Below are 19,997 nucleotides of genomic sequence, written 5' to 3'. Positions count from 1 at the left end.
TAGTGATTTTTTTTTTTTATATATTTTGATTGAGATGACTGATGATTTAAAAAAAAAAAAAAAAAAAAAGAAAGTGCATTGGTAAGTTGAATTTGTTCCCGAAGGCTGATATTATAAAGTCTACTCTCCTGTGTAAGTCCATACAATGGAGAGTTGTCCATGTTTATTGTTGGACATTATTTGTGCCTTATGAGCTGACAAAAGACATCACATGACAAAAAAAGCTTCCATGAGTTTCCTTTCCTCGGGCAGTGTGACTGTCCCTATTGTTCAATCCATTTCAGCATATCATGTACTCGTATCATGTTGAAAACGTAGATTCACCCCTCCCTCATTCTCATCTTTATCAGTTGTTTACAGGATGACCTTCGTTACTGTTTGGAAATCACCAGTTGTCACAGTTTTGGGAAAACCATGTTTTTCTTTTAAACAACATAACTGGATACCAGTTGGGAAAATTAAAGATGCAGGTATCTGGTTTAGAAAACTGTTTCCACATGAATATGCCCATGGAAATCTTTATTTGCATTCATCTGCAGAAGACAAAGTACTGGGTTAAATGAACCATTCCTTGATCCTTATCAAGCTGAAGGTGCAGAGTTATAATGTTTTGATCTGACTGGCCGTCCTGAAAACATGCAGTTCATCCATCCGGCTTTATTTGGTTCCACTAGGTAACATTTCACAAATGTAATTGATCCATGACTTAGGGGAACAACACTTGAATTTCCCTTTTATCAATGTGATACTCGGCTCTGATGGGAAAGACACATCGCTCCCAGCTACCCACACACTCCTACAGTAGCTGGAGTTTGCATATCTGACCTCTTCAACTATCGGCCACAGGTCCAATAACACAAGCCCAAAAGTAGATGTAATCCCTGTAAATCGCAGGTGGCCTTCCAGATTGGCTGCCCAGATCTCCACTTTTTCCCTCCTTTCACACACTGCCCCCCCCCCCCCCCTCTCTCTCACTCTCTCCCCAGGATCCCAGTGTGGTGGTAACCCTCAGCTGAAATAGGGCCTTTGCAGGGTGGAGGCAGCACGCTGCAGCCAGGACCTGTCACATTACTCTCAGCTCCACAGTGGGACGAGGGCACCTGAATACAGGCTGTGAGGGAGAGTAACGTGAGTGAGGGCTAGACCGAACACAGGGAAGCAAGGACGCCTCTGCAGCAGCAACTGAGTACAACTTGGAAGACACTTTTATCTCTTGAGTCAAGGCGATCGCAGCAGTGTGTCAGCACGGATTGTGGTTAAAAGTACTCCAGCCTTCTGTAAGACTTTGGACCTGTTGGAAAAAAGAGACAGCACAATGGATAAGGATGACATAGATGACTACGAGTACCCAGACCTGGATCCTTTGCCGTCCATAATTAAAGCAGAGTAAGTACATTCTAATCGTCTTATTGAAGATTTAAGACTAGTTATTTGAGGCTTAAATATCAACTTAGTTTAGTTTTGTATGTTTTATTTTTGTTTGTATAAAACTCAAAATGTCCAGTTTGTCCATTATTTAACTTGTGTTAATAGTTATTCAAACTTTTTAGTCTTAACAATTTTGCATTGAGATACAGCTCTCATTGAGATATTAGGTGACACTTGGCACATTTCCACGGTGTCGGTGTCAGTGTGTGGTCTTGTTTCTGTTCAGTGTTTCAGGAGAAGCTGGCTCATTTTCATGCATCGAGAACACAGGTTTTAAGTTTTGCCCCAGAAAAAGTACGACAGTTTTAGCAAAAGTGCATTCAACCCCAAAATAACTCTGTTTATACTGTAAATATTTTCAACCACAAAAAGAGATGTAGTGTACCATACAAAGTAGGATGTACGATTCAAAGCTGATACTGACGGTCTTATCGCATCATTCTTTGCTCCTGGCCCATCCCACAATGCAACAGGGCACATGCAATATTTCCAGTTCTTTTTGGGATGTTTCTTACACCTAAATTGCATTTTCATTTGTACATTGTCACCAACTGATTAATAGAATATGGGTATTTAATAATGGCGTCAGATGAACAGTAGGACAGCAATACGATGGAACAAGTGTCATTTATCACCATGTTAAGCTAATAAACTGTCTGGCTGTCGTGTAAACTGTGTTGAGTAGTGGTTGCCACTACTGTAGATCACTATATTTTAGCTAGCTGCTTTGTAAACACTAAAATGTCCTGCTGTGCCGCCTCCTCAGCCAGCTCTGAATGAGAATTTTGACATTGCCTTAAATTTACAAACGCTCTGCCATGTTACAAATTCACACATTGTTCGGACAGGTAAGAGACTGTTGTGGAAAAAAAGTCAAAACATTAATTCTGGAAGCTGCCATCTCTATGCTCACAGATCATACAGTGAGTGTAGCATTTTCCTAACCTAGAATATATGACGTATGAGGCTTTCTCTGAATATCAGAGTTGTAATAACTACCCCATGACCAGGCGTCCCTGCTCTTCTACTGTACAGGAACTTGAACATAGGCATTTGTTGTTTTCCTGCGTCACGCTGATACCAATCCGTTTAAATGCAAATCTCTGCTGTGGGATTTTAGCTACAAATGGTCCTGACAGTGACGTGTGAAAGGTTTATAGGTGTTGGTCTGCTCAGTGACTCAAATCCTTGAGTCTTAAGTTTGATTGTTTTGCTCATGTGTAGATGTTTTGTTCCTTTTTTTTTTTTTTTTTTTAGAGAAATCCTGCCATGTGACCCTACTGCTGATGACAGACTCTACCACATATGCATCACTGCAATATCTGTAAGTTCTTTTGGATTAATGTGACGCAACATTACGCTGTCATGATGTTCAAACTCACTGGGTGCCTGATATCACACCTTGTTTTCAGACATTTACCGTGTTTTATGGTGTGACATAGAGAGATGATGATTTTCTTTCCTGTGATAAAGTTATGCACGGTTTGGCTAAGTCAGCCCTGTCTAATGTTTTCATTCATTGTTTGGCAATTGGTTAACAGGATGTCTCAAAAAAGTTGGGAACAGGTTTTAATGCAATTTGGCACTAGTTCAAGGACCAGATGATCCGGATCCAGGTGTGGGCCACTCTGAATGCTTCACTAAATATGACTATATGCCTATCAATATGTTTTCTATGGAGATCCTGACCCCAAAATGGTGACTTAATATATATAATATATTTGCTCTCCAAGTGATTTCCATAGAATCAAATGAATCAAGTAATACAAATGAAAAATGAATCTAATATAATAATGAGTGCAGAAGATTCACCAATCTTGTCACTCAACTAATGTGAAATCCAGTAATGTTCACTAACATTAACATTTAGGTTGGTTTCTCTTCTTCTGATGTCTGCTTTAAAGACGCTACTTGGTCCAGACTGTCCCGAAGTAGAGCAAGGCCGTCATCCTCCTAAATGTGTCGCAGGTCATAACAGATCATTGAACTCTCTCTGGTCAGTGATCCTGACTGATGACAACTCTTTCAGACCACATCCATGGGGAGCACTAATGAGACACCGGGGTTTGGCAGGTTTGAAGCAGGGTCAGGCCTGAACCCTGGGGAATCCACAGCTGCATGCTACTGTGTAGATGAGGCTAACGGACGTTTCTCCTCCTCCATAGCTCGTTGTCATGCTGATCCTAGCAATCTTAGCCAGACGCACGAAGGTGGGCGACAGACAGAAAGGACTCTCAGGTTTACTCAGGTGAGGCTGAAGTTTATTTTCTATCTCTCCTTTCTTGAATGACGATAAACACCATGGTTAAATGTGAAATTAAAGACACTTGCTTTTATAGGACCATACTTGTAGCTTCGCTTGGTCTAGCCCAGTGAATTGCATGTAATTTACATTACTATTGATCTTTGTTCCAAGTTGTTTGTTGGATGTTGAGATAATAACCGTTAGTTTACCATTGTATAAAGGCAACTTTTAGCTAATTCTCAAGTTAAGGATGACTGGTGTTTCCCAAAACAAACACAAACGCGATTTTAAAGCAGTGTGTACTTGCAACTTAAATAAAATAATTAATAGTACAAATGTTCTCGGCACTAATTCAATCGTTTGACTTGCTGATGTCCCTTGAGCAATTAGCCCCGAATTCGGCTCCGTTGGAGTTGCACAGTGGCCAACAGATAAAGCTGTGGTCATACAGGGTAACTTCCAGGTGTAATTGTGGGGTTTGGTGCTGCTGAGAGCTTTCATGCTCAGTGAACCTTCCCTGGATGAATTGAGGTGGAAAACTGTGATGGACTTTTCAATCTCAACCCAGTTTTAAGGCTCAAAGTTGATTATACTACAGTGACATTCAAATGTGAGGCTGGTAACACGTGGGCTCTAAATACCTGCTGCTTGATTTCACAGTCCGGTCAACTTCCTGGATCATACGCAGCACAAGGGCCTTGCAGTGGCTGTGTTTGGAGTGCTGCTGTGCAAACTGTGGGGCCTGATCATATCACCAAACCCCCTCCCCTTCACAACAGACACAGAGAATAAACGTGAGAAAGTCATCTTGGTTCTTCCTGCACTAGCTTCAGCCTATTTGCATTCACGTTTTACACAGATTGTAATTCTTTTACGCTTTTTACTGTTTATATTGGTAGTTACGATGTGTCACTGCACCTCTATTGAACAAGTGGATGAAGGAAGATTAGGCAGCATCAAATGGACACACACACACATTATGTTTGTTAAATACCTGTGTTATGTAATTGGATTATTTTGTTTCCATGTGTCTTGTTATTTTCAACTAATCTTTACGAGAAGCTTTTTTTCTGAAATGAAATTACGTAAGAATTGACTCTAAGGAGTCGGTTCCCTGCTACTTTACACAATCCCCAAAAGTACAAGGTTCAGCAGAGTAGAAAATATAGTGGCTATGCAGCAGAATTGGACATTAGATCCCTCATAGTTTCCACACATTTTGAGAAAAGGTGTTTTAAGTGTAAAACTGAAGCAGAATTAGTTGTTTTTCAAAGTTTCAATTTTGTGTTGCTTCTCTAGTAAATCACAAAAAAAATCAGTGTTTATTGCTTTTGATGCTCTGCTTGGTCTTCACACAATTTAGTTGTATTTGCAGAGAACTGGGTGATTCTGGGACTCTTCTACTACCCCGCACTATACTACCCTCTCCTGGCATGTGGTACTTTACATAATAAAGTTGGCTATGTACTTGGTAGCCTCTTGTCTTGGACGCACTTTGGTGTTCTGGTCTGGCAGAAGATTGACTGTCCCAAAACACCTCTGGTAAGCAAAGACAGAAATAGATTCATGAGGATTAGAGTTATTTATATTGTCTAGATTGTCACTGGATTAACTTTCTTTGTAATGTGTCATTTGTCTAAATTTTAAGGATTATTTCAGAGAAAAAGCAGGTTTGTTCTGGTCTGGAAACCCATTAATTGCCAAACAAAGCTGGTCTGTAGTACATGTAAGAGATGTGATTTGAAAAGATGAATATCAGGCTTTTCAGATGGACACATGGTTGGAGTTTTCAACTTTACTTAATCCCAGATTTTGTCCACGTTGTTTTGGTTTTCTCTGAGATGAATGTTTAAGACTCAAAATAATTAGTTCCACTGTCTGTTAGTCTTAATCAAAAGCTTTGTCACAGTTAATCAGTTTAGTGTGTTTCAGTAAAGAGAGACACCCAGGCTTTGGTTGGTTTGCCTTTTTTTTTTCTTCTTTTTTTAATAGTGGTGATGATCCCACCATGAGCTGGCACACACCAAACGCTGCAGGGAACATTTGAGCTGATCTGCATGACCAAGCTTAACACGAAGACAACAGAATACATTTGACTAAATATTATATTTCGTATAGTATTTATTTCCAAACATGGCAAAAAGAAAAATCCCACACTATTATATGACGGCATTTGGTGTCAAAACTTAATGATAACAACTTTAAATATGTGAGCATTTTCTATGGCACTAAATCAATCTAATCTGGTTGATGAAGGTCTCAGTTGTTTGTGTTGTGGTGGGAATCCCATTTGGCCAAAATGCAGACTCCCACCACGTCACACAAAGCCATTTGTGTCCCCTTTTTGTGCCAAAATGATGTAGTTTTAACATGTATTTCTTTAGTTTTTAGGTGATATAAGTCTTTTTTTATTCTTTTGCAGATACACAAGCACTACTCCCTTTTCTCCAGCCTGCCCCAGATAGCTTGCTTGGCATTCCTTAGTTTCCAGTATCCCCTTTTTCTATTCAAGGGCTTTAATGGCACCGAACAGAACAATGCTTCAGAGGTAAGTCTTGATCTGAGTGCAGCTCCTTTGCATGTCTGCTCCAGGTTGCTTGCACAGTCCTCACAGCACTAATTGATTGGCCTGCTTACATAACAAACTGGATACAAGATTGGTTTTCTACGTTCACCTAAGCATGAACTATTAAAAAAATCTCTCTAAGACGCACATTTCTTCTGAATCTGTGCACGTGAGGAACCTTTATAAGCCACCTTCTAATCAAGGGGCTTATCAAGCTCATACAGTCTAGGCTGAGGGAAAATGTGAAGTCCAACGCAGCATGCCAGTCTAATCATTTTAAGTAGATTTGACGTTATTGGTTTACGTTATGTTCTTGAGCAGATTATGAAAAGGTTGCCTTGTTTTTTCACTGAGGAGACACAATGCTGTGTTTATGTGATGCTAATCTCAGTATGGGTGTGACAAAGCCGGGGCTGACGCGGTTGCCTGAAGTGTCACTCCCCCTCCCCCCTCCCCTCCCCTCCCCTCCCCTCCACCCCACGGGAACGTCCTGACACCATAAATCTGCACAGATACGGAAACTTATCTTAAGGAGGCTTATTTTGTGACCAAATATTTTTCCACATGTTAATAATAACAAAATAAAGTTAAACAGTACCTATAATACCACGTACCTACAAAGCAGTTCAGGAATATGAAGGCCAAACTCAAGCGTGACCCCAAAAAGCAATTAAATCGTACAATTTTGCAGCTCAATCTTAACCTATTTACTTTTTATAATATCCTTTGGTTCCTTTCATGATTGCTGTCCATTTCTTTCTATTAGGATCTCAGCAGCAGCTATTATAAAGATTATGTGAAGAATATCCTCCAGAAGAAGAAGCCCACCAAAATCAGGTGAGAATTGTAGCCTATTACCAGTAACACACCTGATTTGCTGCGTTGTCAGATGTTCTGTTCGTCTTTAGACGTGTCTTCAGCTAGAAAGTAATGCAAAATGACAAACGGCTTGAGCCAGCTGTTTAATTCTAAATTTATTTGATGTATTCGAGAATGATGGCAAAAATGTCTCGTGAATTCTTTGAAGTGAGGTGTAAATGTGTGCCTCTGTTTACCTTTCACCTCAGCACATCGAGCTCAGAGACGCCAAAGCTCCCTCAAAGAATAATCGATGCTGTGAAGTCATATATTTATACACCAGAGGAAGGTAAACATGTTGGTCTTGTGTTACGTCTGGTCATGCCATCAAGTGTTGTCTTGTCATTTCAATTTGTATAACTACTACATCTTATTTTTCAAACAGCTTTCCGTTTTCCACTGAAGTTGGCTATATCTGGTGTGGTTTCATCTATTACCCTGTATCAGGTTAGTACCATAGCTATTAGACTTTACAATCCAGTCAGTAGACTCTCAGTGCTGCACACTGTATTCACCTAACGGTAAGTTGATTGATGTTTTCTTTTCCAGTAATTCATTTTTTTTTTTATTTTTTTTTTTTTAGGTGGGTCTTCTACTGATCTCGGCAGTGGTGCCGCATCTCCAGCTTGCCCGTTTGGGAGTCGATGAAGACATCGCCAACGTTTTAAATGGCTTCAAGATCGTGCTGTCTTCAGACAAACATGAAGTGGTCAGAATAGTGGTTCATTACATGTGGTGTGTAGAAGGTGAGTGAGACCAGAAAGGAGTGATATGAGAGATGCATGATACATGTATTTATTCAGTTACATCACATTAGGGTCATAGAACATTAACATGGCCCTCCTCATAAGCTTGTTGCAGCATGTATTCGCCATGCTAATTGTCAATGAATGACACCCTCCCCCGGTGAACAACCTGCATGTGGTGTGCTCCTTTCCCTGCAGTGTGCTATATCTCAGCAATGACCCTGTCTGGTTTGGTCAACTTGGCCATGCTCATGCGGTCCATGGTTTTGCATCGGTAGGTGTTAAAAAGAAAGATGCAATAGCTGTATTTTCCTTATTTTTTTTTCTATTCTCTTCCCAAAGTTTCCAAGAATCATGAGCGTGCTTCTCATTCTGGTTCCTTCATTATAATGCGATGGTTCACAGAGGAGTTATTATAACATAATAGAGTACTAATCATCCAGACAGAATAGGATTTACTCTGCGTTTACTGCAGCTAGAATTGAAAATGTCTATTAAGATAAGAAATGAAATACTGAGCCATTACCATAAATTACGTCGTATTAAAATAAATGGGTTTCCATGTTGAATATTGAATTGCATTTCGGTCGTATCCCATGCTGAATTACCTCTTCAATTAACTAAGTAATTTGTACATTTATGGATGAATCAGTTTGTGTTTTGCATAGTGCTGCATTGTCTTGATAGTGTTTTTGCATCTGTAGGTCAAACCTGAAGGGGCTGTACAGAGGAGATGTCTATAATGTTTACAACTGCCAGAGAAGTATCAGGCCTTCGCGACCAGCACTGGTCTGCTGGATGGGATACACCAGCTTCACTGCAGCTCACATCTGCATCGGTACAGTTACATATTGAATACTTCACGTCAAGAATATAGATGATCCTGTTATCCATATCTCCAGTATGTTTCGATTTATTTAGTTTTTATTGCTTTAGAAATGCTGCTAAACCTCAGATATTGTGCGTCATATAGTAACTGTGCATACTGTACCCCAAGAAGAGGGGGATATGTTTGTACATCAGATAGTGGTAAAACAGTAATGGCAGATTTTTAAAAATATCATCAATTAGGCCAAATATTCTCAGCCAGGCATTACATTTTAACATGTCAAACCATATTAATAGCACTCTGTCTGTTCATAACTCCCTTTATGTTTGTTTTTGGATACATCTCATATTCTGTTCTCAAGGTTTCGCATAAGAAACAATTTCTATTGCCGTGTAGATTTGAAGGATGTTGGACAGGCTGTAATCTGTGAGGCTCTGATCTCTCCTCTGCAGGCATGATCGTCCAAACCTTGGTGTTCTTCCTCTGCCTTCTGGTCGCCGTCTTCCTCTTCATCATGCCTGTACTGCGCGGAGAGAATCTGATTCTCTTTCAGATCCTGTGGAGCATGTGGTGAGCATCACATCTCAATTCCCTGTTTTGGATAACTCAAAAATGCAAGTTGGTTAATATAGAATTGAGGCTGCTTTCTTACTTTCTGAAGACTTGACACCTGGAAAGGTTTTCAATCGACAGCAACATTATTCTCCATGTACTGTATGTTGCACAGTAATGGCTTGATTGTCATATATTGTTCTGTCAGTTGCATAAATGTTTTGTGTGCCTTCTGTCTTTCTTCTATCACTGCAGGAGATGTTTGATTGTTGATTTTGTCCCTTCAGGCCCTTCTGGCTGATGATTCTCTTGGCTGTGTTGATTCAACATATCACCGGCAGGTTTTGCTTCATCAAAAAAACAGCAGGCACACGGGACCTAGACAACAGGTGAGTCACTGTATTCAAAGCCATGTTTTATCTCATGTTCATTTATTTCATGTTTTTACTGTCAGATAATTGCAGCATTGTCCTCTATGTTTAATGCATCCTATGTTGACTTACAGGGGCAGTCTGTTCCTGCTGACGTACCTGCTGTTTCCAGTCAATGTTCTGATCGGGGTGCTACTGGCAGCGTGGCGCATGATCATCACAGCTCTGTTCAACATTGTCCACATGGGACGAATGGACATCAGTCTTCTTAACCGCAACGTGGAGGCGTTTGACCCAGGTGAGAGGGATATTCTGCTCCGAGTACAGATGGTGATCAGCAAACCAATAATGTCACTGTCTGGTATGCTGACCCGTCTAAAGCGGTAGGTCAAGTTCAATGTTGTCTGCATTCAAAATAAATCTTTGTACATAGCTTGTACCTTGGACTCTCTGGGTTCATTTTATATATGCTCAAATTAAAAAGCAAGGCATTGCTTGGGAAGTCAATGTCTTCGATGTATTTGACATTTTCCTACATTTTTTTTGCTTTTAGTCTCAGACACACAATGTTAACATATTCATTGCTATTAACATCATGCGTTTACCTTTGTATATGACACTGTGCTTTTTTCCACTTTCACTGTGGAGGCTTAAAAAGAAGCAATTTCCTGTGAGCAAATGCCCTTTTAATGATTCTACTTAAAGGCCAGAAATGCGTATCCTTTCCACTTTACCCAGCTAGCAGCTCGCTGCAGCTCCTATGATATCTGTATTCTGTGCAGTGGACTGTAATTGCACACCGATCTCTGAAATGGCTGCAGACTTAAGACATCTGTTGTCAGGAAAAAGCAGGTGGTTTAAAAAAAAGGAAGTGTGATTGTATGGCCCATTATGTGTGATTGCCTCAAAGCCAACATGGGGTGTAGTCCTATGTGTTTATTGCTTTTGCCCAGTCAGAGTGATCCCCCCCTCCCTGTGTCTGTCTGCAGCCTACCGCTGCTATGCTCATTATCTAAAGATTGAGGTGAGCCAGTCGCACCCTGTGATGAAGGCCTTCTGCGGGATGCTGCTGCAGTCCATGGGCCAGGAGAGCAATGCTGCACAGAGGTCACGGGATGCTGAAGAGGGTCTGTAGCACAAAACTCACATCTTTGTCTTTTCATGATAATAAGAAAAATATAGAATAAGCCAGTCTTGTCCTCTAATGTAGATATGAACGTTTATCTTTAAAGTCAGTGCAGCATCTTTAATTTCTCCAGAGAGGTTGAGAATTTCGTGGCAGGTCACTGTTTCACATAATCAGATCATAACACTGTGGAAGAAATGAAAGCTTAGCCGTTCTGATTTAATATGTCAGGAGAAAATTGAGTCACACAGTGGAATAATTTACAGTCCTGCTACTGGTCTCAATCAAATCTGTCATAAACTAATCAGCTGTCCATTATGGCGTGCCCACACTCGTCTGAGCCCTCAGCTTCTGTCACCAAGAGACAATGTAGTCCTATGTGTTGCCATTATACACATTATTCAACCAATGTATAATTTATGTAATTCATACAAAATACGAGAAGCTACTTTGAGGCTGGTTGCTGATCTGCAGTGATGGTTTTGCCTCAAACGGCAGGTGATAGTCGCCTACACGTGGGATGACAAGAGGACATTATAGTGACAAATTAGCAGGAAAATGCATCATTCAACTCTGCCTGGCTTCTTGTCACAGCTGAGTCCAATTACACATGTGCAGTGGAGATGTTGCTTGTTTGCATCCACAGAACAATGCATTATCAGAAATAATCTATTGTTTTACAAAGATTAGTTCTCCAGTATGCTGATTACACAGATGAGCTACGATAATTGCCTGTTTCGTATTCATGTAGCCCAAGGGGCTTAAGCTTTCAGTGTGTTAATGGCATGCCCAATATGCTGGCTCCATGCTTAGAGGATTAGAATATGATTGCTTTCTATTATTACTCTTTCTGAAGCTGGTCCTCGGAGGCCTTAAAGTTGTTTCCCATTTCAGTTAAGATTAAAAAAAAGGTTATTCTTGTGACAATAGGACTTATGTATGACATACCATTGGTGCTATCATGATTTCTGAATGTCCTCAGGGATCCAGCTGGTCAATCAGGAGAAGAAACAGCTAAAAGTGTCCAGTACAAAGAGGGCCCGCCGGCACTGGCAGCTCCTCTACACTCTGGTCAACAACCCCTCCCTGATCGGAACCAGGAAGCACTTCCAGCGTCAGGCCGCAGAGAGCTTTGTGAATGGAAGCCTCAACCGCAGCGCCAAGGAGGGGAGCAAAAAGGAGGCAGCAACCAAGGAGGCAGAGACCGCTGCCAGCAACTGAAAATGAATGTGACCCTGATTAAGGATTGGTACAAAGTCTCTTCTGGTTTTGGGCAAGTTCTAAAGTCAAATTATTTGTCCACAATAAGTGCACTTATAGTCCAGCGCCACATGTCGAGATATTCACCAAGCCTTTCCTGCCTGGAGATTGTGCCTCCTCTCTGTGCTCTTCATGTTAAACTGGTTGTTTGTATGAGGGCCACCGTCTCCTGTCTGATGTGAGAGCTTGTGTGGCACTGCTCTCCCAACTGAACACCCTCATTATGTGTCATTTTCTGTGCATTTATGTGCTTATTTTGAGATGGCACTCATTTTCTTTATGTTTCAACCTGTAGGTTAATCGCATTTGTTTTCCAATATGTATTTATCATATAGTGCAGGTAATGCAAATTAGTTGTCGCCCAATCTAAATGCATGCATTCCACTGAAGCATCCTGTTGAGGGTATTAATATGTCGATTATTTCACTATTTATGAATTTACATAATGAGGTGTTTTCATGGACAGGGTAATCATTTTTATTTTATTTTTTCAATTGTACACATTTTGTGTAATTAACAATAACCTGTGGAATAGGAACTACTACAAATTAAACTGTATTTTCTGTTTTATTTGTAGATCTAAGTCCCAAACCACTTGCTGCTTCCAGCGGTTTCTTATTTTCGCCTTTTCTCGTTTCTGATATTTCCAAATTTGACATCGATGTCTCTGCATTATCCTGTCGACTTTTAAGTAAAAATATGAACTCCCGAATTTTCCTTCTGATCACTTTGTAAATAAAACCTATACAATAGTTTTCTCCTTTACATAATATAAATTATTAAAAGGTTTAATTCTAGAGTGGGTTCATTTAAATGCATGGTGTGATGCTGTTGTGTTGAGCGAAATGAACTGTGCAGGGCCAAAATGAAAATGAAGACAAAGGGAGGCTTTGTGTTGATCATCGCTTTCAAACGCAGCAGTTTTCTTTACCTTCTGCATAAACACACACTCCAAAATCGCGGAGCCTGTCTACTTTTTCGTATTTTGTTATACAATATAATAGAAAAAATATGACAGACATCGAAACAAACCCCCATAATGAAAAAGGCATCAAAAGCAGAAAAAGATCCATTCATAATAATTAACTGGGCTGAAATCTGAATCGAAACTATAGTATCAAATTGTAAGCTATAGGTTTGATTACATATGTTTTATTATTTCAGATACATTTTGAAAATGTTAATTTTTTCCTGAAATAATTCAGACAAATCCAGAAGATTGGTATAGTTTCATGTTTTATTAATTCCACTTACATAAAATGATATCAAAAAATCTTAAAAGGTCACGGCTTTTGTTTTCCGTTTGATTTTACAACAGTTCACAAAAACTCACTATATGCATCCAATTACAAGACAGTGAAGCCGCCAGACACCCAGTGCGCCCTTTTGTTGAGGCTTCATAGAAACTGACCGTCGTAAAAAAATAATAATTTCAATTGACATGGCTTTACATCACAGGTTGACAGTATAACATCTAAAGTCCTCTATACTACACTAATAAAAACCACACAAGAAAATAGGCTACGTGACATGCCATGGACAGGTTCATTGTAAAAAGCGAGAGTAAGCAAGCACCCGTTAATTAAGAGGTCAAAGTCGCACATTTTTAAAGCCTTACATTACGTCAAACAACATTTTGTGGGTAAATTACCTGGGATTTCCCGTCAAGCACAACACAGTTGAAAGTGAAAATTCCCTTGTTTTGGTCTCACAGGACAGTGGGCAGGTCAGCACCGAAACCAAATATCTGCATCGAGTATCACTTAATCAAATACCACCATCCAAATTTGCGAGTGGAGGCGCAGTGTCGGCACCTGAGGACATGGCAATAGGCCGGCGAGAGAGTTGTTTTCTCATCCACAGACGCACACAGCTAAGACAGAGCAATTGGTCCCTGATGTCACTTTAATTAAAATGGCTTTTAAAACATATGGCACTTGTTGTTTTTTTTGCTCTCTAAAAACTCTTAACATCGTTTTTTTTTTTTTTTGCCCTCAGTTTCGTAAAACTCCGTTGAACTCCGCGCGCCACCGTTTGCGCCCATACCGAGAAAGGGAACATTTTGCTGCTTTCTTGTCAGTTTTGAGGTCTTACAAACTGTAGAAATCTCTGCTTGCATTGTAAATTGATGTTGCTTAATTTAACCTTACAGTAGACTACAAATGTCACATGAATTAATTCACAATCTCAAGTGATTGACGGACTACTTTCTGAGGTAAAGAAAAAATGTAAAAGATCCACCTTTTTTGTATGAGAAGCCATCGTTGTTCACGTGAAGTGATAGTGGTTACGTTACCGGCTTAAATGTAGGCTGCTTGAAAGTAAAATATTTTACAGTATACTCGCAGACGTCAGCGGAGCTCAGCGGCTTGGCTGCTTGTAGTTGCCGTTGATCTCCTCCGAGATGTTGACTGCCTCCGCTCCCAGCGGTAATCTGTCACTGTACTCCGAGCCCACTTCAAACTCCTCCTGGTTGGTTTTGGATGAGGATCCGGGGATGGACTGGGATGTCACCACGCTGCCCTCAGCCTCCCCGTCTCCTTCCTCATCATCGGCCTCCCCCTCGCCTAACTCGCTGGGGTCGAAGGTTTTCTCTGACTCCACAAAAGACGCCCTGGGATCAAAATCTCCTGTCATCTGTTTCTCCAGCTGATCTGGATTCCGAGCCTTCATGATCAGCTTGTAGGTCTTACCTTGGTACTTGTATAACAAATGGCAGCAGGTGGCCCCCAGCAAGGGAACAGTGGCCAGACCCAGTAGGAAAATGCTAACAACCACGATGATAAGCAGGGAGGGGATCTTCTTCCTGGTTGTGAAGACCACTTGGACTTGGCAGTCCTGCCCCCCATAGGTGAGACAAAGTGTATAATTGGTGCCAGGGTGTAAACCATGGAAGCGGTAGGCGTTAACCCCCTCCTCTATGTTGGACCACTGAACCATGGAGTGTCCATTGCCTGTATTTACACAGAGGTAGAGCATGTCCAAGGTGGCTTTACTGGATGAGGACTGGGACAGACCAAAGGCCACTTTATTCACTGTTTCTTGGTTTTCAGTGTGACTCACATGAAGGTTAGATTTGCTGCTGGGAAGCTGCAGCGGATTCAGCTGCACTTTGGCCTCCGTCTCTGACACTTCTAACGCAATAACACCAAAATCAAACGTGTACTGCTTCAGGTCATCCAAGCTCAGGTTGAAGGCGTGGTTGGAGATGTATTCACTGCTTTCTCTCACGCCGCATTTGCTCGCAAAGGCGGGGTCCTTTGAATCGCCGCCGCCCTGCCCCGGGCCGACACTTTTGTCTGATGAACCTTCAGGGCTGCCCTTTGTCTTTTCGTCAGGCTTGGTCCAGTTGATCACATTGTTTTTGGAGCTGTTGGGCTCTGCAGGCTTTTTACCAGATGGACGGATCTTGTCCAGCGCAGAATCGGGCTTTGAGTCGCTGCCATGTTTTTGGGTGACTGCCATAACCACTTTAACACTGCTTTCCGCCCTACCTAATTCATTCACCGCAGAGCAGCTGTAATTTCCATCTTCCTTTTTACTCATCCGAGAGACGATGAGAGAGCCGTTTCTAAAGACGAGGAATTGATTGTTGGTTGTTTTATCATTGATTGGCGCGTCATTAATCTCTCCAGTGGACGGCAAGGGGAACAAAAAATTCTGATTTCCTGCAGTCACCTCCCAGCTGACCTGTGGTGTGGGGCTCCCTTTTGTCTCACAATTTAAGATGACCATGAATCCCTCGTAGAGCTCTGTGTTCTCAATGTTGGGCTCGGAGGTTATTGTGACAGTAGGGGCCGTACAGTCCAGTTTGGGAATCAGTGTCACCATTGTACCCTTCAGGTGTTCAGGGGCCTCACATACAATTAATTTTGGCTCTGGGATGGGAATCTTAATTGTCGTGATCCAATCCCTCAGCCACTCCAGGCTGCAGGAACATGTGAAGGGGTTGTTAAAAATCTGTAGGTGAGACATGGAGGAGAGAGCACTGAAGGTACCCTGCACAATGGTGATAAACTTGTTGTTGTTGATGCGCAGCGACCGTAGGTCTTTGAGAGTGGAAAAGGCGTCCTTTGGAAGGTTCACCATCTCATTGTTGTTCATTTTCAGAAGCTGCAGGGCTGTGAGGTTGTGCAGATCCTCCCAGGGAAAGTTCACGATTTTGTTGTAGCTGATGTCCAGGTTGCGTAGCTGGATCAGGGGGGCCAAGGAGTCGGTTTCTATTGTAACTATCTCATTGTGGGCCAGCCAGAGAGAGGAGACCTGTGTGATATTGATGAAGCTTTTACTTTTCAGTAATTTGATCTTGTTGGCAGAAAGGCTCACAGTGGTAACATTGGTGGGGAGACCCACTGGTACCACCAGCAGGTCTTTGTAAGCACAGTCAGCAAACTGGTGGGCAAATTTATCCTGGCAGCTGCAGAGCTCTGGACAGCACTGCACATTGCCAACCACAGTTGTCCACAAGGCAAGGAGCTGCAGGAGCCGTCTCGCCATTTTCTGCACCTGCAAGCATTAATTGTCAGACATTAACGGAAGGTCAAATTTTAACCAGACAATAACATAACATCCATTACAGCAGCGGAAACGCAACTGTGGAAGCTTTTACATTCCATATCCACTCAAATGTTTTATTGAGTAGGTTGTTTTTTAAAGGGGAATCAAAGCAGGGAAATGCAGCTCAAAGTTGCATTACAAACTCGTAAAATGAAAGAAACAGAAAACAAAAACAACCTTATGAATACTGCTGTCATACAATATGATTCAACGCATAACATGCAAAGCTTCCTGGTACTTTAACCAATGCACTGCACTAAAAAGACGTGTGGAAGTCCGAGCACGTTAGAAAAGCATAAATGCACATTTGCTGAGTGTCATATTTGCAGCAATTTCAGGGTCATGTGGTCTCTCCTGCTCTGAGCGCGTCTCCATAATACTGTGCGGACAAACGCGCTTTTTTGGTGATAAAACCTTTGATTTTTACAGTTAATTAAACAAAAACATTTCACTTTTAGCAAGAGTTGAATGGCATAATTTCCAATGTCAGTTTACATAGAGGTAGATTTTGCGCATATATGCCCTTGTGATGTATCAGTTACAATTAACATACAGGGCGATGCTTTCCACATTAGCTGAGATCTGGATGCTTCTTTTTTCATCCTTTACCGACAGCAACTGCCCCATTAACTACTGAATCATCTTACCTTTCCAATTTTAACTTCAATTCCTGTGTCTTATCAATCACTTCCCGGAGTTTACAATCCTCTTAAACAAGTTTAATGGCCGAAAAAACTCGAGTCCTCATATGTAGTGGATCCTTTCACATGACTTTTGCAGACGTCGACAGCGTTGATGAAGGGCGGTTGAGGGAACATTTTTTTCCCGGTGAGTTGCTGTTGACGTCCGACGGCGCTTTTTTCCTCTCCAGCTAAGTGTGGGATTCACTGCGCGTTCCCGACGCCACGGAGCGAGAAAAGGAGCCGTGAACGCGCAGCCTCTCCCATCTCTGTCCTCACTATTAAAGATACAGATGCTCCGGGTCCTCCATCCTCAAAGAAAATTAATAATTTAGGATCCGATGTTTAATTTATTACCCCGACCCAAGCCTAATCTTTGACCTCATTCGGGTTGGCTGCAGCCTATTGTCTTTAATTGAAGCACAGACGAGAGTTTCCAAACACACCGACAGGTTTTAAGTCAAGTGGTACTGCGAGCACTATGGCTAAAGACACAATGTCCATCACTGCTGCATTAAATTAATTGTACTTTAATATTAAACGAAAACAACAACAAAGAAGTAAATAAACAGACAAATAAACAGACAGGAGGCTGAATTCAGAGGAGTCCAGTGAGATAAGACACATCATCTTGACCCACATCAGATGCAGATCATTTGATGGCTTTTCATCATGTTATGTGACGTGACGCCAAAATTGATTTGTAAAGTTTAGTAATTGTGTTACAACCGGAAGTGGCATAGAAAGCTAATAGATTAGAAACCTCTTTAAGGTAAATCACGAATGTGTAATTTTTTTTAATCGGAAATAGTTTTCAATCGTGCTGATTAATCCACTGGTTTGCTTTAGATGCGACTATGACTTTAAGTTTATTTTTTAAATGAACATTATAAGTCTTAATTGTTCCTTAAATGTTTGAGTCATATGGATTAGTGTTACAGTCTGAGGAGACTTATTTCCTGTTCAAATACTGCCATCGTCTGGTGTTCTGCAGTGTGAACTCGGTGTCAGTTCAAACAACAAACCACTTGGCCACAGCGCGCGTGTGTAATATACAATATCAAATTAGTGACGGATCTCAAGACTCAGCCTTCTGACATGGTTTTGTCCTTAACGTTTATTTTAATTTCATATGTTTGACTTACTACAGGCTGAAATTATTTTTATTTAATTAGATCAGTATATCTGATGTATTGATGTGGGCAAAGTTTCATGGGAAGTGTAACTTTGACTGCGTTCTGTGTTACAGTATGTTGTTGTTAATCATTGTGATACGTTTGTTGTTCTCTGATATTGTAGAAACCACACACGCCAAGTGTCTTGTGGTGACTTTGAAAGATACTCTCTTGATTTGTTTAACTGAAGCTCACATTAACTTCATGGACTCTGGAACAGAAAGGGAGAAATGATTATGGCAAGCTACAACAGTTTCAATGTATAAATAGGCTAGTGACTATTTTAAGACATATTTGGAAAAAGGGTTTAGGTTTAGGTTCAGTTTAGGGTAAGAAGGGTTTTTATAGTTAGTCAGACCTGTGAAACAACAGTGACCCCTCCTGTCAAAAGGCTGCAACTACAGGCAGAATCTGAATAACTCCTGTAAACATGCCACTCCTGTTTGACAACAGTCACCTCTAATGTCAGAATGTTGTAATTACAGACACAACCTGCATAATAATTGCACAAATAACAACCCTGTAAATAAATTGTACAGTTTATTCTTAGAAATAGTGATCATATTTTGGATAATGTTAATTTTCTGTGTTATTTTCAGTTCTAAACCAGCTTCCAGGTTCCAGTCATGAACCATTATTTTGGTGTCCTTGCTTAAAACAAAGTTTTGTTCTCTTTTGTTTCTGTTCCAAGATTTCCTTATCTTTGGCGGTCCATCAGTATACTTTCCTTTTCCTGAGGCACAGCAGGAAAACATGGGGATGTAAATTGTGGTCTAGGTCCTCTGGGGCTCAAGGTCTATTTGGGCTCATATCAGATCACAGCAGAAGCATTGAAGCTCACGGTCACCGTATCTCACAGTTGAGACTGCAGTGTGGCACAATCCAGACTCAGAGGGGCTGTTTACAGTTTAGAGTTCTTGATACTCTCAGTGCTTCTTAAAGTAGGCTTACATAAAAACACATCGGTGATGCTACAGTAAACCATGTTGCCTCCAGTTTGAGCAAAGAGGGTCTGGATTGAATAAAACAAGGTGGCTCAAACAATGACTCATGTAGACCACAGATACATGAAATCACATGTTACATCTCCACCTTATACGAGTAAGCTTCTCAGCAGCCTACAGGTTAGATAGACTCTGGCACTGAGCTGTCAGGTCAGGTGTCGGGTCAGCTCCGGCTTAAGACAGATACTCCCTGATCTTCATCAAAGTGACCTGCCAGCAAGACGCATGTACTGGGGGTGGGGGGGGGGGCATCTGTAGTCATGTTGTTACCTAATCTGAAAGAAAATCTTACAAGAATGCAGGATTTCCACTCGGATGGTTGTGGAGGAATGGCCAGAGAGATAACGTTTATTTGTGATTTTTTTAAACAAGATGTACTCACATCGTTGACGTCATTAGCAGGGTTGAGACCATGTTGAGGCTGTCGATCCAGGAATAAGGCCGTTTAAGCTGAAGATCCTTGGTTGTTGATACTGTGATCAGGCTGCCTGTGTTTTATTGCAGGGTGTCACGTCACGAAGGCATGACCTACTAGGGAAGAATAAACTATTCTCTCAAAACCACTTACGAGTGGAAGAGAAGTACAACTCCTGGTTAATG

At 41.2% G+C, this 19,997-nt stretch overlaps 2 protein-coding genes across 2 annotated transcripts; one reads left to right on the top strand and one right to left on the bottom strand.

Moving 5' to 3' along the window:
- Positions 1-1,134: 1,134 nt before the first annotated feature.
- Positions 1,135-12,548, top strand: stra6 (signaling receptor and transporter of retinol STRA6). Its single transcript, XM_076089912.1, has 17 exons — positions 1,135-1,386; positions 2,686-2,752; positions 3,594-3,676; positions 4,334-4,467; positions 5,049-5,215; positions 6,096-6,221; positions 7,006-7,076; positions 7,307-7,386; positions 7,483-7,544; positions 7,681-7,843; positions 8,042-8,117; positions 8,548-8,681; positions 9,125-9,242; positions 9,512-9,613; positions 9,730-9,893; positions 10,585-10,722; positions 11,704-12,548. The coding sequence occupies exons 1-17, from the start codon at positions 1,316-1,318 to the stop codon at positions 11,940-11,942; spliced, it is 1,995 nt and encodes a 664-aa protein (XP_075946027.1). The 5' UTR covers positions 1,135-1,315; the 3' UTR covers positions 11,943-12,548.
- A 651-nt stretch (positions 12,549-13,199) lies between these two features.
- islr2 (immunoglobulin superfamily containing leucine-rich repeat 2) lies at positions 13,200-17,387 on the bottom strand. Its single transcript, XM_076089157.1, has 2 exons — positions 17,186-17,387; positions 13,200-16,487 (listed from the first exon to the last, which is right to left on the bottom strand). The coding sequence occupies exon 2, from the start codon at positions 16,476-16,478 to the stop codon at positions 14,343-14,345; it is 2,136 nt and encodes a 711-aa protein (XP_075945272.1). The 5' UTR covers positions 16,479-16,487; positions 17,186-17,387; the 3' UTR covers positions 13,200-14,342.
- Positions 17,388-19,997: the final 2,610 nt, after the last annotated feature.

This window comes from Anarhichas minor, unplaced genomic scaffold (genome assembly GCF_050575085.1).
Source record: "Anarhichas minor isolate MPS153535 unplaced genomic scaffold, ASM5057508v1 ptg000011l, whole genome shotgun sequence".
In the NCBI taxonomy this organism is placed as follows: Eukaryota; Metazoa; Chordata; class Actinopteri; order Perciformes; family Anarhichadidae; genus Anarhichas; species Anarhichas minor.
This window is presented reverse-complemented; position numbering and strand designations above follow the sequence as displayed.

Excerpts from the sequence above, each read along its gene's own strand:
- stra6 (XM_076089912.1), top strand. The coding sequence starts at position 1,316 with ATGGATAAGGATGACATAGATGACTACGAGTACCCAGACCTGGATCCT. Across the intron at positions 8,118-8,547 it reads CGGTCCATGGTTTTGCATCG|GTCAAACCTGAAGGGGCTGT; the intron begins GTAGGTGTTAAA and ends TTGCATCTGTAG. Across the intron at positions 10,723-11,703 it reads GTCACGGGATGCTGAAGAGG|GGATCCAGCTGGTCAATCAG; the intron begins GTCTGTAGCACA and ends GAATGTCCTCAG.
- islr2 (XM_076089157.1), bottom strand. The coding sequence starts at position 16,478 with ATGGCGAGACGGCTCCTGCAGCTCCTTGCCTTGTGGACAACTGTGGTT.